The 15,495-nt window shown below is 45.6% G+C and overlaps 1 protein-coding gene across 1 annotated transcript in view; it reads right to left on the bottom strand.

Annotated features, from left to right (window-relative positions):
- Dock5 (dedicator of cytokinesis 5) overlaps positions 1-15,495 on the bottom strand; it is a 178,797-nt gene that overhangs the window by 121,793 nt on the left and 41,509 nt on the right. The window contains exon 2 of the mRNA XM_026783227.1: positions 10,820-10,903. Coding sequence (XP_026639028.1) covers positions 10,820-10,903 — 84 coding nt within the window. The remainder of the gene's footprint in view (positions 1-10,819; positions 10,904-15,495) is intronic.

Raw genomic sequence — 15,495 nt, 5'->3', positions numbered from 1 at the left:
GAGAGAGAGAGAGAGAGAGAGAGAGAGAGAGAGAGAGAGAGAGAGAGAGAGAGAACAAGTGCCTCCAGAGGCTAGAGGCATTAGAACCCCTGTAGTTATTTTTTGAGCCACCTGACGTGGACGCCGCCGGGAAACTGAACTTGGGTCCTCTGGAAGTGCAGTAACTGTTTTAAGCCTCTCAACCATGTCTTCAGCTCTTTCAACGTTTATTTTAAGGCAGAAAAGGATCCCTGTTTGCAGAGCCTGGCAGATATCAGGCACGCAAGAAACAAGTGATGAGTATGTTAAGGAGACACAAAGTCTCTTTGACCTAGGGCAGACTATTGGAAGGAGTATAGAACAAAATCTGTCCCTGCACATCAGACAAAAGGTAAAGTGAGGGTGGGGGGGAGCTGGCAGGACTGCCAGAGACAAGGCCTTGTCCCTCAGAAGGAGAATACACTGGGCTCTGGAGGTCACTACCAATTTAATTATCATGAAGTCTTCAATCTCTTAAAAGCCGTTCTTCAATAAGACCACATCCACACACACGCTGTTTTTAAGGCCACCCCACTACAAACTCTACCTGGCTAAAAACATTCAGAGGATTTTTCTTCTGCTTACCTGGGATAGATGGTAACAGAGATCACAGATCACCACTTTCAACTAGATAACAGCTCCCCTGACAAGAGATCTGCCCCAGGCATTAGGGTGCGGAAGGAGAGCCAAGTCACAATGAGCAGAGGAGAGTTAGCACGTCCAAATGTGTGCAAGAAAAGGGACACGCCTTGCCTAGGGGGCCTTCACAGACACGGTCACACTGGTTTCCAATGCCTAATCTTTCACTGAATCTTGGCCCCAGGGTAGTTTGGGGACATGCCATTCACAAAGCATTTTTTACAAAAGGTACATACAAAAGGTGAATGGCCCAGTCATCAAAGGCATGGGTTCAAGGAGCTTGCACGACTATGTCATGCCTTCTTCCCACCCCTTGATCTAACCAACATCCCCAGAGATCAAAATCAGCCGGACAGAACTGCTGGGAACATTCCATTGGGTCATTCCAGAAACTTCTTTGTTTTCAGGTTCACTTGCCCCTGTAGATGCACAGGCAGCTGCCCAAATGGGCCAATGCCAAGTATGAGTGCATGATGGATAATGGAATGAAGGTACCACTCAGGAGAGAGCTGTAATTTCCACGTCAGGAGATTGGACGGATGCCTAAGTCTAAAGAACATATGTTAGGATGTATTTCAAGAGCACATCCAAACGTTAGCTTGAAAGAAAAGACCGGAGAAGGCACTCTGTTTTATGAGGCTTAATCTGAAGGCTAGGGGACAGCTCAGTTAGTAAAAGTCCTTGGCATACAAGCATGAGGCCCTAAGTTTGCTCCTGAGCACCCATGTGAAAGGCTGGGTATGGCAGTGTATGCCAAGAGGAGGCAGGAGGATGTCCAGCCAGCCAAGCTGAACCGGCCAGTCTCAGATCCCAGGAGACCCTGCCCCAGCAAAGTGAGTTCCTGCGGAATGACAGAGGTCGGCCTCTTGTTTTCACATGCACACATGCATGTGCACCTCGACACATGCACACCACACGCACCCACCCCCACATGTACACACAACACACGGATTTAATCTGAGAAGAGACACTTCAGTGGCTGCCACATTTCATTAACGTCTCTCCCGGACACCCTCCTCCTAACGCACGTCCTTATGAAAACACAGTTCAGGAAAGAATGTTCCCAGAGGTGTAGCTGATGACAAGCTGCACTTAAGGTAGAGGTCAAGCAGATGTGGGAAGTGACCGTGCAACCCTCAACAAAACACTATGAAGTCCAGCCTGTTTCCCCGGCTACAGCCAAATGTCTGAACGCAGAGCTTGTCATCAGAGTCAAGCTGCTGGGCTCACTGCCATTTATGTTCGGAAAGGCGGCTGTTTCTACAACTAGGTCACAATGACAGTATGGATTTGGAGCTATAACACCCCCTAGGATCTTGACTAGGAGGGCAACAGAAGTATAAAACATATAAAGGATCCTAATACACCTTTCATCTAGTAAATCTGACACGCCATGGAGGTGTGGGGTGTGTGTGTGTGGGGGGGTCTCACACACATGTAAGTCAGAAGACAACATTCTGACTTTCTCGTCCACTATGACCGCTAGGGGGTTAACTGAAGTCATCGGGCTTCTAGAGCAAGGCTTTCACCAGTGCAGCCTTCTTGCCAGTCCAAAAATTTCTCTTGGTGGCTTCTGGGATTGAACCTTGGACCTGAAGCACCCTGGGTGAGGCATATCCTCAGCTCCTGATTCTGTTGAATTTACTTGCTTTTGTTGTTGTTGTTCTTTTGGTCTCTCTCAGCCACTGAGACAAGACTCATCAAATAAAGAAATGAACATAGAGGAGAAAATAATGGCTTCAAGGACGCCTACTTAGTCGTCGGGGTCCTACAAGACCACAGCATCTGATGACCCTGCTTTACATCAGACGCTCTCAGAAAGTCAGCCAGCTTCCTATGTCATATTATACATGAGGAGCTCCGGGCAGAGCCCCTCAGAAAGATGAGTACTAAGCCTCTGCTGGAAAAAAAATATCTTCAAATGCACCCCTTCTTTGTCAAGTCTCTGTTAGGAGGGTTCACTAACTGCAGTGACAAAATATACCAAGTAGCTCACCTGCTTATGACCCCTTTCTCTGCACCTACTTGCAAAAGTTTGCTTAAGAAGGTGAGATTCAAAGCACACATCACCCAAGTCAGAATCCATTTGCCTTGTCGAACATCTTTTTAAAAGTTCAAAATGCAAGGCTCCAAGATTCAAAATCTTTGGACTCTCTTATGAAGTCACAAGTGGGAAATTCCACTCCTGACCACGTGACAGGTTGTAGCCAAAAGGCAGGCACACTAAAAAATATTCTCTGAAATTATCTTCAGATTATACGTAACAGGTGAGTATGAAACATAAATGTATCTTGCGTTTTTACTTGGGGTCTCCAACTCCAAAAGAAAATTAAACCAAAACCCTCTGCTTCTAAGCATTTTAGATAAGGGTTGCTCAGCCTGCATGTGGGAATGGACTTTCTGATTCAGCTTGAGTTTGCCTGGCCTTGTTTCCTACAAAAGGGGTGTATAGAACGGGAAGCCAAATGTCCACGGCTCTTATCCTTTCAACATTCCGGGGCTGCCCATTTCACCTAATTCCTGTCCAAATCTTTGCGTTATCCTCTGAGTCTTTAAAAGTTATTCTGAATCCTAAGCTTTATTCGGTGCCTGCCTCTGCAGAGCTCAGAACACCTCCGAGACACTATCTCACCTGGTTACTTCCCCAGGGCCTGACTGCGTGTGCCGACCTCAGAGTCCCCACTAACATCAGCCGCTCATGCTCTTGAGCTCCCGGGTGGTTTACGGAACTGACAGAGTCTGTCGGTGGCGATGAGTTCTGCACAGGAAACCTGCACGTAGAAGGACAGCGAGCCATGGGCTTGAAGCCATCTGTAGTAGATTTAGTCACAGGCGAGGAAAGCTCTGTGGTGAATGGACGCTGACACACATTTTTCATATTTTTATATATTTTTCAATATGCCACCCGGCAATTCGTCACTTCCAAGTCAGCCGGTGACCCAAATTGAAATGGAATGCTCACACCACACAGATAGCTGAAGCACCTCGTTTGGGGACAGACAGACAGGAGCGAGTCACCTAACCTATTGCAGTCCTCCCTCTGTCTCTTCCCTCTATGGTCTCAGCAGCAGCATCCTGTTCTCTCCACGGTGTCTGGATATGGGTTTGTCTGTTTATTTATTTTCTCGTCTTGTCTGTCTTTCCAGGTAAACCTTAAGATGCAGCACCTGGCTGTTTGATCGCTCCGTGGACCAGCGATGTTAGAACGTCTGCTGTGCTTAATGCACTGGGCATGAGGTCGGTGCGGAGCGCGTGTGGCTGATAAACAAGGTGACGGTAGCTGAAGTGCCCAATGTCTCTGTCCATGCGCTCGTGGATCTGGAGCGGGAAAGAACATTCACTCATGGTGGGAGAATGCGTGTCTCATTGCCAAATACCTTCTAGGGTTACAGGAGCACCAACCACAGGCAACCCTTCTCCTATAGTCTCTAAAGAGAAGCTGCACACAGCCTCTCTGTCAGCTCACTTCCTTCTTCCATCTTCAGCAAATTAAGCTGGGGCGGGGGGGGGGATGGAGGGAAGAGCTAGGAGATACAAGGGATAAGGGAGAACACCTCTCTCTTTGAAGACTGAGGTCTTCTGGTTTTAAGTCAGAGGTTGAGCAGTCTAGAAGTTTCTCAAACATTTAAACACGGGATTACCGTATGACAACAGAGTAGTCATGGTTCCCGGGGTCTACCTAAGGGAAATAAAAACACACCCACACAAATCTGGTCTGTGACTATTTAGAGCAGCTTTGTGCTCGAAAGCTCTATGGAGCTCCAATATCTATCGGATGATGCATGGATGAACTGGTATGCTCATTCAATGAATGCTAATGGAAGACAAGGAAATGAAGTATTAATACATGCTAGTGAATGCACGAAACCTGAAAACACCACACTGATAATAAGCAGCTAGCCACAAAGCGCCACACGCTGTTTGGCCTGCACTACTAAAAATGTACAGAACAAACTCAGAGAAGCAGAAGACGGGTATGCGTTTGCCCTAGCGTCAGGGGAATGGCTGAGAATCGGTGGGGTGGGGTTGGGGGTATGAGAGGAGACGGTGACTGACAGCTGCCCAGCTCCCTGTAAACTACACTTAGCATATAACAACAGAATCATAGACTGTGTGAGTAAACTGGGTGGCATTAGAGTTATATCTCAATAACCCTGCTGTTTCAGATTAAAAGCAAAAGCACATGCAATAACCAGATCTTTGTGTGGGGTGCAGAGGGCAGGGGATTTGGGGTGCTTCCCAGCTCGTCAAAGTGTCTTTTATTTCGCCTGCACTCATTCCAGATTTTGGTTGAGAGCCTTTTGCATGTGAAAAGCTATGGTGGGCACCTGGAGATTAAGCAGGAGCCAGCTGTGCTGCCAAGCAGAGCAGGGGGAATCACTCACTGAACCACAGGGCAGGAAGCAGCCAAACAGAATCCTTAGTGGTATTCTGCTGTGGGTTGTGGGCTGTGGGCTGAAAACATAAAAAGAAAAACGTCTAGGACTCAAGTCCATGCCAGAATAACACACATAGATCAGGCATGTTTGCCTCAAAGGTGGGGTGAGGCGGAATGTGTAGAGGGAGAGTCCCTGAGTCACCACCAGGAAGCTGAAAGACAGACACTGATGTGGCATGTCCTTCTGTATATGTGTTGCTTTTATTGGTTGATGACTAAAGCTGTTTTGGCCAAAGGCTTAGCAGAGCAAAACCAGGTGGGAAATTCAAACAGAGATATATAGAGAAAGTAGGTAGAGTCAGGGAGATGCCATACAGCTGCAGAAGGAGAAAGACGCCCAGAACCTTACCTGGCAAGCCACAGCCTCGTGGTGATCCATAAATTAATAGAAATGGTTAATTTAAGATGTAAGAGCTAGCTAGGAATACGCCTAAGCTATTGGCCAAGCAGTGTTGTAATTAATATAGTTTCTGTGTGATTATTCGGGTCTGGGCAGCTGGGAAACGAACATGCACTCTCCTTTTACAGACACCCTGGAGGCCAAGAAGTGGAGCCAGCTTTACTCTGGTGTCCTCTCTGGCAGTACTGTGGGTGTTTCCATTCTGTTTATTTGTTTTAAAGGAAGACAGGAGCAGGGAGTGCGGCAGTGAACACAAGCCATTACTCAGCATTTCCTGCAGGTCTCATGTTTGCCAAGCACTCCTGCCCCCAGTCCTCAACTGCCTGAAATAATAAAGGAATTCAAGACTCACGCCAAGAACTCAGAGTACTAAATAGATACAGGAGTCTCCCCCTGAGTGTTGGGCAAGGCGGGCCCTATTTAAAAAGGAATCCCATAAAAGAAACATTATTGGAAAAATTTAATCCAATATAATAATGTGTGTGCAACTAACATGCCACTCGGAGGTAATGAACTCTGTATGTTTCCCTACTCACACCGGGATATGGGCCCACTATGAAAACACTAAGGGTGACATCCTTCTCAGAGAGCCTTGAATTCTAAGAGTGGCACAAAAAATCTATAGAAACAATTGTAAGAAAACTGGCTGGGTGGACAGCTCCTGATCACTCCCAAAGTGCAGTATTGGTGAGGTTTTCTGAATGATGGTCAGTGGGCCGGTATTCCCTGCAATCAATCACACTGTGTATGAGCAACAACATCCTAAAGGCACCATGCATTGGGATTTGGGTACCCACCTACATGAGATTAGAAGCAGATGGGATTTGTGTGTCTGTGTCTACATTAAGTATAATATGGACATTCCTAATACTTACTCCAAAATCCAAAATGCTCCAAGACTCAAAATTTTATAAGTACTGACATGATATCACAGGTAGATTACACGCCATGATGCAATTATTTAAAATAATGTACAAAATTATCTTCAGGTTATATGCATAAGCCTGCATATATATGAAAAAAGGAAAGGAATTTACAGCTAGGTTCTAGTCCCTAAATATTTCACAATCCCTAAATATTCCAAAATCCCAAACAGTCTGAAATCATAAACACTTGCAGTCCCAAGAATTCTGGGTACGAGATGCTCAAGCTGCATATTGAACCAAGATCAGTTCTCAGTGAGACCATTACAAAGTATAAGAGTGCACATACTCAAAACCATTACTAATATATGCTCTATGAGGACCGCAGGCTTCCAATAGCTACCACAAAAATGGATTAGAGCCACATAAAAAATTTTAAAACCCAACCATTTTTAAGGAAACAGTCTTAAGAATGCATTTCAGGGATGTTGTTAACTTTATGTCAGATCAGCATCAATACTTCATTCTCTGACGCACTCCGTGAGGTAGTTAAGAAGCACCCCCTCCCCTGCTGAAAAACACATACACACAGTCACACACACATACAGAGACAGACAGGCAGGCAGACAGAAAGACAGACAGAGAAAAACCTACTAGTGACAAGGTAAGAATGTCCATGCCAAAATTCACAGAGAGACAAATCCCAAAGAGACCAGCCCAGTACTTGTGGCAGCATCTTGCCTGGGGCATTTGCTGATATGAGAAAGGATGCCTGAGTGTCTTAGAGTAGCATTTTGGAGAGCCTTAGGGGGCCAACAGGACACAAATTAGAGAGCTGGGCCTCACAATGAGTAGGCTGTAATTTCAGTAAAGCAAAAAGCACTACCATGGATAAAGAAGGTTAAAAGACTTAAGAAGCAGGAGTTAAAAGAGTTGTTTAGCACAGTTCTAAAATGGTAGGCATATATATTCTAAAAACATGTTTGAGACTGTATAAAGCAAAAACACTCCCATATCTGTAGAGACAGAAACTATAACAAAGTCAAAAACTCAACACAGTAACCAAAAAAAAAAGGAAAAAAATTAGCATATAGCAAACTGAAAAACTGGGTATCCAGCAATACCACTTTTGGGTACATACCCAAAGGATGCTTAACCATGTCACAAGGACATGTGTTAAACCATGTTCATAGCAGCATTGTTTGTCATAGCCAGAACCTGGAAACAATCTAAATGCCCCTCAACCGAAGAATGTATAAGGAAAATGTGGCACATTTATACAATGGAGTGCTACACAGCAGAAAAAAATAACATTTTGAATTGTGCAGGCAGATGGATGGAGCTAGAAGACATCATACTGAGTGAGGTAACTCAGACACAGAAAGACAATTATCATATGTACTCACTTATAAGTGGTTTTTAAACATAAATCAAAGAAAACCAGCCCACAAATCACAATCCCAGAGAATCTAGACAACAATGAGGACCCTAAAAGAGACATATAAAGATCTAATCTATATGGGAAGCAGAAAAAAACAAGATCTCTTGAGTATATTGCGAGCATGGGGAGAGGGTTGAAGGGGGGGAGAGGCAGGGAGGGGAGCAGAGAAAAATGTAGAACTCAATAAAAATCAATAAAAAGGAACAAAAAGAAAAACTTGATATCAAGCAAGAATTATAATTATAATATTCAGTCTACTTGTTTTGGCAAATTAAGGAAAATACTCTATCATCTATCTTATCTTTGTGAGTCTAAAGTTTCATATCTAAGGAAAGCTACAATTATAACTATCTAGTCTTCAACTCCATCAAAGATCCCAGTATGATATAATATTGCCTAAGTAAACAGGAAGTGCATTGTAAGTAACTTCCAAAACTCTAAAAATGACAGAGATATCATCTGGACAGTCACCCAAAGTTCTTCTGTAACATTGGGGCATACATATTCAGCCTTATAGGCCTAAAGTGTCTGTAATTTTTGCTTGATACCTGTTTTGTTATATAATTTTACTATGTTAAAGTTAAACTTAAATTAGATATAAAACTAGGTTTACAAAAATTAGATGATAGAGTATTTTCTTTAATTCTGCCAAATACAAATAGAATAAATATTATAATTGTAATTTTTACTTGATCCCTGTTTTGTTATATGTAATTTTACTATGTTAAAGTTAAAACCTTCCTTTTCAATTAGACAGAAAAGGGGAAATGATGTGGGATGCCCCTCTGTATGCTGTGAATATGTTTTATTACCATTGATTAATAAAGAAGCTGCTTTGGTCTATGGCAGGGCATAATATAGCCATGCAGGAAATCCAAGCAGAGAGAGGGAGAGAGGGAAGGAGAAAAAAGGTGGGATTGAGGGAGAGGCCAGCAGCCAATGAAGAAGCAAGATGTGAGGTAATGAGCCACAAGCCTCGTGGTAAAAGACAGAATAATAGGGGTCAGTTAATTTAGGTTCTAAGAGCTAGTAAATAATAAGCCTGAGCTAATGGGCCAAACAGGTGCAACTATGGAAGGAAGGAAGGAAGGAAGGAAGGAAGGAAGGAAGGAAGGAAGGAAGGAAGGAAGGAAGGACGGACAGACTGGATATAAAAATCTGGATCCAAATGCCATGTACAGAACTTCATACTCAATGATCCTTAAACATGCATTTCTTCAAGCCCATATGGAAGTTACAAAAGTTGAACACATGCTTTTTACCTGCATGGTGAAAAACTATGATGACAGGGTCCACGGTATATTTATCTGCCCCTCTGACAAAGGACTGACCTAGCAGGGTCTGTGGGGGCTGTGGTTTTCAGAAACCAGAGCTTAAAAACTTGCATGTCGGGAGTTATGAATATAGTGGTGAGTTCGAACCAATGCCTGCTGAGGTCTGAGGCTGGCAAGGGTGATAGATGGAGAGTCCACCTGGTCCTCTCTGACTACGCGCCGCCACAGGGTACCAAACAGCTAAACGGAGTGGTATGGACGGGCATGTGGAGGGCAAGGACCCAGATCTAAGGGAGGAAGCCGTCACACACACCAGTCTCCCATGTGAGCAGGCACATGACCCAGCTTAATTATGGCCAAATCCTGCTTCCCTTCCCCCAGGTTTCCCATCTTCTCCCCTTCTTGTATCATCCTGTCTGAACCTAGAGCTCTGCATTGGTTCCTAGGCAACACTTTTGCCATTCCCCTGTCCCAGCATTTACCAACGCAGAGTGTAGTGATTATTCTGTTTGTGTTTTGACAAGTAAAGCTTGCCTGAAGACCAGATTGCAGAGCTAAGCCTTTAGAGGCCCTGGAGTGGTGACACACACCTTTAATCCCAGGACTCGGGAGACAGAGGTAGAGGGAATCTCTGTTAGTTCAAAGCCACCCTCGGTACACAAGATTAAATCTGTCTAAAAGAGCAACAGAGCTCACACAAAGGTGATTCCAGCATGTGGGATCCCATGTCTCTAATCCCAGCACTAGGGAGGAGACAGGAGTGATATAACTAGGCAGAGACAAGAATACAAGGCAAGAGGAGACAGGAGTTCAGTGTAGTCTGAGGAGCAGCGCAGTCTAGGCAGTCAGTCTGAGAAGCAGTCTGAGGGCAGGATCGCCTTTTCAGTTTGAGCATTGGTGGAGGTGAGAACTCTCTAGCATTGGCCACTCTCCTTCTCTGAGTCTTCAGCTTTTACTGCCTAATATCCCTAATATCTTAATATTATTAAGAGCAACTAGAACTCAAGCTACAGCCGAGTGTCTGTACCAACAAGCTTTGCTCTAAGAAAAATCTACCCAGTTTCCTGACATTTCCTCACCACAGCTTCCACAGGGTTATAATAAACCTGGCCCAAGGGTTTGTTCTCTGCTTTGTTCCTCAGCCTTGGTGGCTCGGGGATGCTTTTGCTGCCCTGGGGTTTGGGATTAGAGATGTAAATTCCTGCAGGTCTCCTAGGATTGAATGGGCTGATGCAGGTCTGATGTAGGCTTTGCACACAGTTCTAAGTATTGCCCAGGTTAACCAGAACCACTGCCCAGGCCTGAGCTAGCTGGAGAAAACAGACAAACACAAGTAGGACCTGCTATTACAATCCTGACCCAGTTCTCCCAGTCTCCCTTTCATTCCCCCTGAACCTGGTAACGCTGGGCACTGAGTAGAAAGAGATCCTCCCCAGATGGCAATGCTTCCTTCCAGCTACCACAAGCCTAATGTCTTGAGTGTGTCTGCCCTAGCCAGTTCTGCAGCTGAGCCCTCTTGTATCCGGGGGCAACAACCTTGACTCTGGTATCTGAGCATATCCACATTCCCAGGTTGTGTTGAAAATACCCTCGGCATGGGGCTGTATATCCTCGGGTACTTCTTAGGTTTTCATTACTGTATCAGGAGGAGAGGAACACTTGGGCCTTAACTCTAAGTGCTTTATTAATAAGTAATTCCTATGAACTTATTCTGGGCCCCGCCCAGCAGGAGGCCATTGCACTCACCCTCATACATCTCCAGGATGTGGACGGTGTCCCCGATCTGCAAGGAGAGTTCCACATCTTGAGACGCGTTGTAGTTATAGATGGCTGTGAAGGAGAAGAGAGGGGATTAGAAACCATGCCACGAAACGGCACATTCATAACTTAGTGACCCATAGGTTTGTTCTAGTTCATTTCCCTGTTGCCATAATAAAATACTGGCCAGGTTTACAACTGATCCTCTAGAGAAGCCAAGGCAGGAGCTCAGGGCAGGAACCTGGAAGCAGGAACTGAAGCAGAAACCAGGAAGGAACACTGCTTCCTGGCTTCCTTTCTCTGGCTTGCGCAGCTACTTTTCTTATCATCCTACCTGCCTAGATAGTACTGGCCACATTGCGCTGGGCTACCTTCCGTCAACCAGCAGTTAAGAAAATGCCCCCAAAGACGAGCTTACAGACCAGCCGAATGGAGGGAATTTATCAGCCGAGCTTCCCTCGATCTAGTTCTGTCCAGCTGACAATCAGCACTAGCCATCACTGGGCTCTACAAGTCATCCTCTGCCCAATGATTTCGTGTGGTCCACTCTTTGCAAAGCAGAAGGCATGGGCTGCATCTCTTCCAACACGCTGACTGGTTGCCTAGCACGTACCATATGCTCTGTCAGCTAAAACACATAGACGTAGCCTCTATTCCCAGGAAATGTCACAGTCTAGTGGGAAGACGAAAGATATGAAATTTATAATCCCAGAAATAACTGCTTAGTTAAAGTTGGGATAGCACTACAAAAGAATCCAGGCTAGAGAATACAATAAGAACGTCTGTGGGCCGGTCCCCTTGTCCATGAGACAACAGCCAACCTGAAACTCATTTAAGCTCACGATTGTTAGGGCACAGGAGAGTGGCCTCTTGGCTTCCTTGACAAGGTGCTCACTGATCGAAAAGGCTGCATATGAGGACCATTTATCATAAATAACAGAGTAATATAGGTCATATTGCAAGAGTGGCACCATGGCCCAGCCCTCAACACTGGGGACAGAGTAACCCTAGCACTCCATAATTCTTGGGACAGGTAATGTTAGGGCCCCAGAGAAGACAACAGACTAACTCACCACTGACATGGGGGAGAACGGGCTGGAGCTCTGCAGAGGTATCTTATCGGAACTCCACACAAGTGACTAAGAACCACATGAAACACGTTATTAGTCATGGGGGGAGTGCAAATCTAAACCGCCATCAGATGCCTCTCCACACCTACTAGAATGGTTGCATTTTAAAAAGATGGTTACCAAGAATATGGGGTTGCAGAGCTCAAACCCCTGGCAGGTAGGACTTCAGAACAAGAGACCTTTCAGAAACTAGACAGCAAGGTTCTTAAAAGTGAAATAAGTCACTGCATGACTCAGCAAATCCACTCCAAGGAGGAGCAGCCAAAAGAAGAAAAACTACATCAGATCTACACAATACCATTATCTCAATGTCCATAGCTGCTGCACGCCAATCCCCCACAACCTGTGGGTGCCACCTTATCCGGCAAAGTTATCTTAGGGTGTTTCCTACAAGCCGAGGGAAGGGAAGGAGAATGAATGGAAGCCAAGATTCACTGTAACCTAGCAACTGGAACAGCCAGCCACCACTGGTGGCTGGCAGTGAATGAGACCAACTCTCCTGAGAGTCTCCAGGGGCATGCAGACCAGTCCACACCTTCATTTCAGAATTCTGGGCTCCAAAACTTGAGATAATGCATTCCTGTTGTCTCAAGCCATTGAATTTGCCAACCATTGTGATGGCAACCACAAGAAACCAACGTGGCTGTGTTATTCACAACAGTCAACAAGCACAGACAACCCAGGGGGTACACAAACAACAGCACAGTTGTGTCTTGATATCCAACCTCACAACCCCGCCCTGTGAGGACAGGAAAGCATACAATATGTTATCACACACGGTGTGGTGGTGACATACAGCCTAAGCACGCCCTCTCCTACTCTATTACTCCAGATGGCTGGCAGTACCTGAAATAATGCAGATGCTCGTTGGCAGCTACTGTACTGCATCACTTGAGAATTACAGTCGGTAGAGTCTCGGCCCCATAAACATGAGGACCTGATATTGCAACCCCAGCTCCCATTTAAAAGGCCAGGTGTGGGCACAGGTGCACCTGTAATCTTGCATAGGGGATATAAAGGTAGGAGGACCTCTAGGGCTCACAGGTCAGTCTAAGTAACTAGTGAACTCAGATTCAGTGAGACAGGCTGTCTCCAAAAAAATAAATAAGTAAGTACGACAATGAGGAGAGCAATAGAGACGGTGGGGAACAGTGGAGACGGTGGGGAGCAGTGGAGGCAGTGGGGAGCAGTGGAGACGGTGGGGAGCGGTGGAGGTGGTGGAGAACAGTGGAAGAAGACACTTAATGTTTATCTCCACCCTAAACACACATATACCCTGCATGCATACACATGTATACATACATTATACACACATGCATACACACACCCAAAAAGGAAAAAAAATGAAGAGAAAAATATCTATACATATTCAATAAATGCAATATCTTTTCCAAATATTTTTGATCTGAAGTGAATCACACCGTGTCCAGAAGCATCGAGACCTCTTTCCACCATCCAACATAGTAACTGGCTGCCAATTTTTCATCTCAAGCTGTGTCGTGAGAGAGCGACATCCGAGAGACAAACACAGAGATGCGGCTCCTGTGCCCTACTTAAAACAGATAAGAACACTGACCATAAATCCGTGCAGCAGAATACCATCCAGCAATGAAAAATGATATATGGACACATGCCACGACCCGGATAACCACAAAGTACGCCTACGCCGAGCAAAGGAAGACATAAACAGAAACGTACTTGACCCTATTTATTGTTGAAATGTCCAGAATATGCTAATCTGTCAAACGACAGATCGAATGATTGGCTGCTTGGACTGGATGCGAGGGCGTTGACTGAGCAACCTATCCACTTTCAAGGGAGGTGCCGACAAACTGAGCTTGGTAACAAGCAGCCACATCATTATTCACTAACATGATTAAACTGGGGACCTGGAAAAAGGTTCAGTGGGGAAAGAGCTCTCTCACTGCTACTGTAAAGGACCTGGATTCAGTTCCCAGCTCCCACATCAGGCATCGCACAGCTTCCCGTAATTCCAGCTCCAGAGGACCGAACACCCTCTTCAAGCATCTACAGGGGACCCGCTCACACGTGGTACACGGAAACTCACATAGGCAACACACATAAATAAAAACAAATATTTCAAAAACTCCACCCCTGAATTGGACACTGGAGACACATGGCTGTCACAGTCTGTAAACTATGCTTCAGAGGAAGTTCTTCTTAAATAGATTTCTTTCTTGTCTGTATTAGTGGGTAATCTGTATCCCCCCAAGGATAAAGAACCCACATGGAGATGCAGCCGTTAAGACTACAAGGAATCCACCTCTACAGGCGTGACCATCACATGAGGGTGGTCACAACCCATCATCATATCCTACAGGGGTCATGAAAGACATCCTACCCAGTTAGGAAAAAAAGGTGTCTCTGTCACTGCCTGTGGCAGACATATCCTCTCCTCTCCCTGGGCTGCAGGTTTTTGTCACAGTAAACTTGTCAGGGAGAGCTGAGAATAAGAGCCCCTTACCACCTCTCAGAAACGGCCTCTCCTTTATGACGGGAGGGCACAGTTTCAAACAGTGTCCCCCTGCAGTCTTGCTCGAGAAGCCTGAAGAAGTCTCCCCTGGCAGTTCTTTTCTATTGTGCTTTCAGAGTAGCCTGTGGTTTCTGAATAAGGACTGGCTGGGGAAGTGGGTTAGGAGAAATGACACATAATGCAAGAGGAGGGAGTTCCAGCCGCCCTGGCCCGTTCGTGTGTCCCCAGACCGCCGCCACTGCAGTCTCCCTACACGGCAGTTCGACTCCATCCGACTGCTCTAGTTTGCCCCAATGGTTTACCCACGAAAGATACGGTGTCTTTTCTACAGAAGACACAGCCCTGCAGTTCTCGACACTGCCCAGATTCCATTCACTGCCATCCCCTAAAATGCTTCTTCCTACCACCCCTCCCCCACGGAAACAGGAAGCAGTGAGGCCACTTTGTCACAAGCTGTGTAATGACCATCTTCACTCTTCCTGGTTCTTAGTCATGGGAAAGTAAGCAGAGGCTCTCAAAGGCGGCCCCGCGCTGCCAGCTCCAGGTATAAGCATCTGCCTCGGACTGCTGGGAAGACAGACATGCATGTATGCATGCATAAATGCACACATGCAGAAATGAACTTAACCATACATGTAGGCACAAAAACAGAGAGATATACATGTACAGGTGAGTATACACACACACACACACATACACACACACACCCCAAAGACCAGTAATTCCAAAATGCTACAGCCTTAACTATCCACTTTTTCCTCTACACTTGTCAATTTCACCCTCTTCTCTAGTCAAGACCCTTCTATGGTCAGAGGCTGGAGAGATGGCTCAGCCCTTAAGAGCACTAACTGTTCTTCCAGAGGACCTGGGTTCAGTTCCCAGCACCCACCAAAGGGCTCACAACCACCTGTAACTCCAGTCCAAGGGATCCAATGACCTACTCTGGCATCCTTAGGCACTGCACACATACGGTACACAGACATATATGCAGACAAAACAGCTGTGCACATTAAATATTTTTTTTCAAAAAGACTCCTATA

Source organism: Microtus ochrogaster, chromosome 17, assembly GCF_000317375.1.
Source record: "Microtus ochrogaster isolate Prairie Vole_2 chromosome 17, MicOch1.0, whole genome shotgun sequence".
Lineage (NCBI taxonomy): Eukaryota > Metazoa > Chordata > Mammalia > Rodentia > Cricetidae > Microtus > Microtus ochrogaster.
This window is presented reverse-complemented; position numbering and strand designations above follow the sequence as displayed.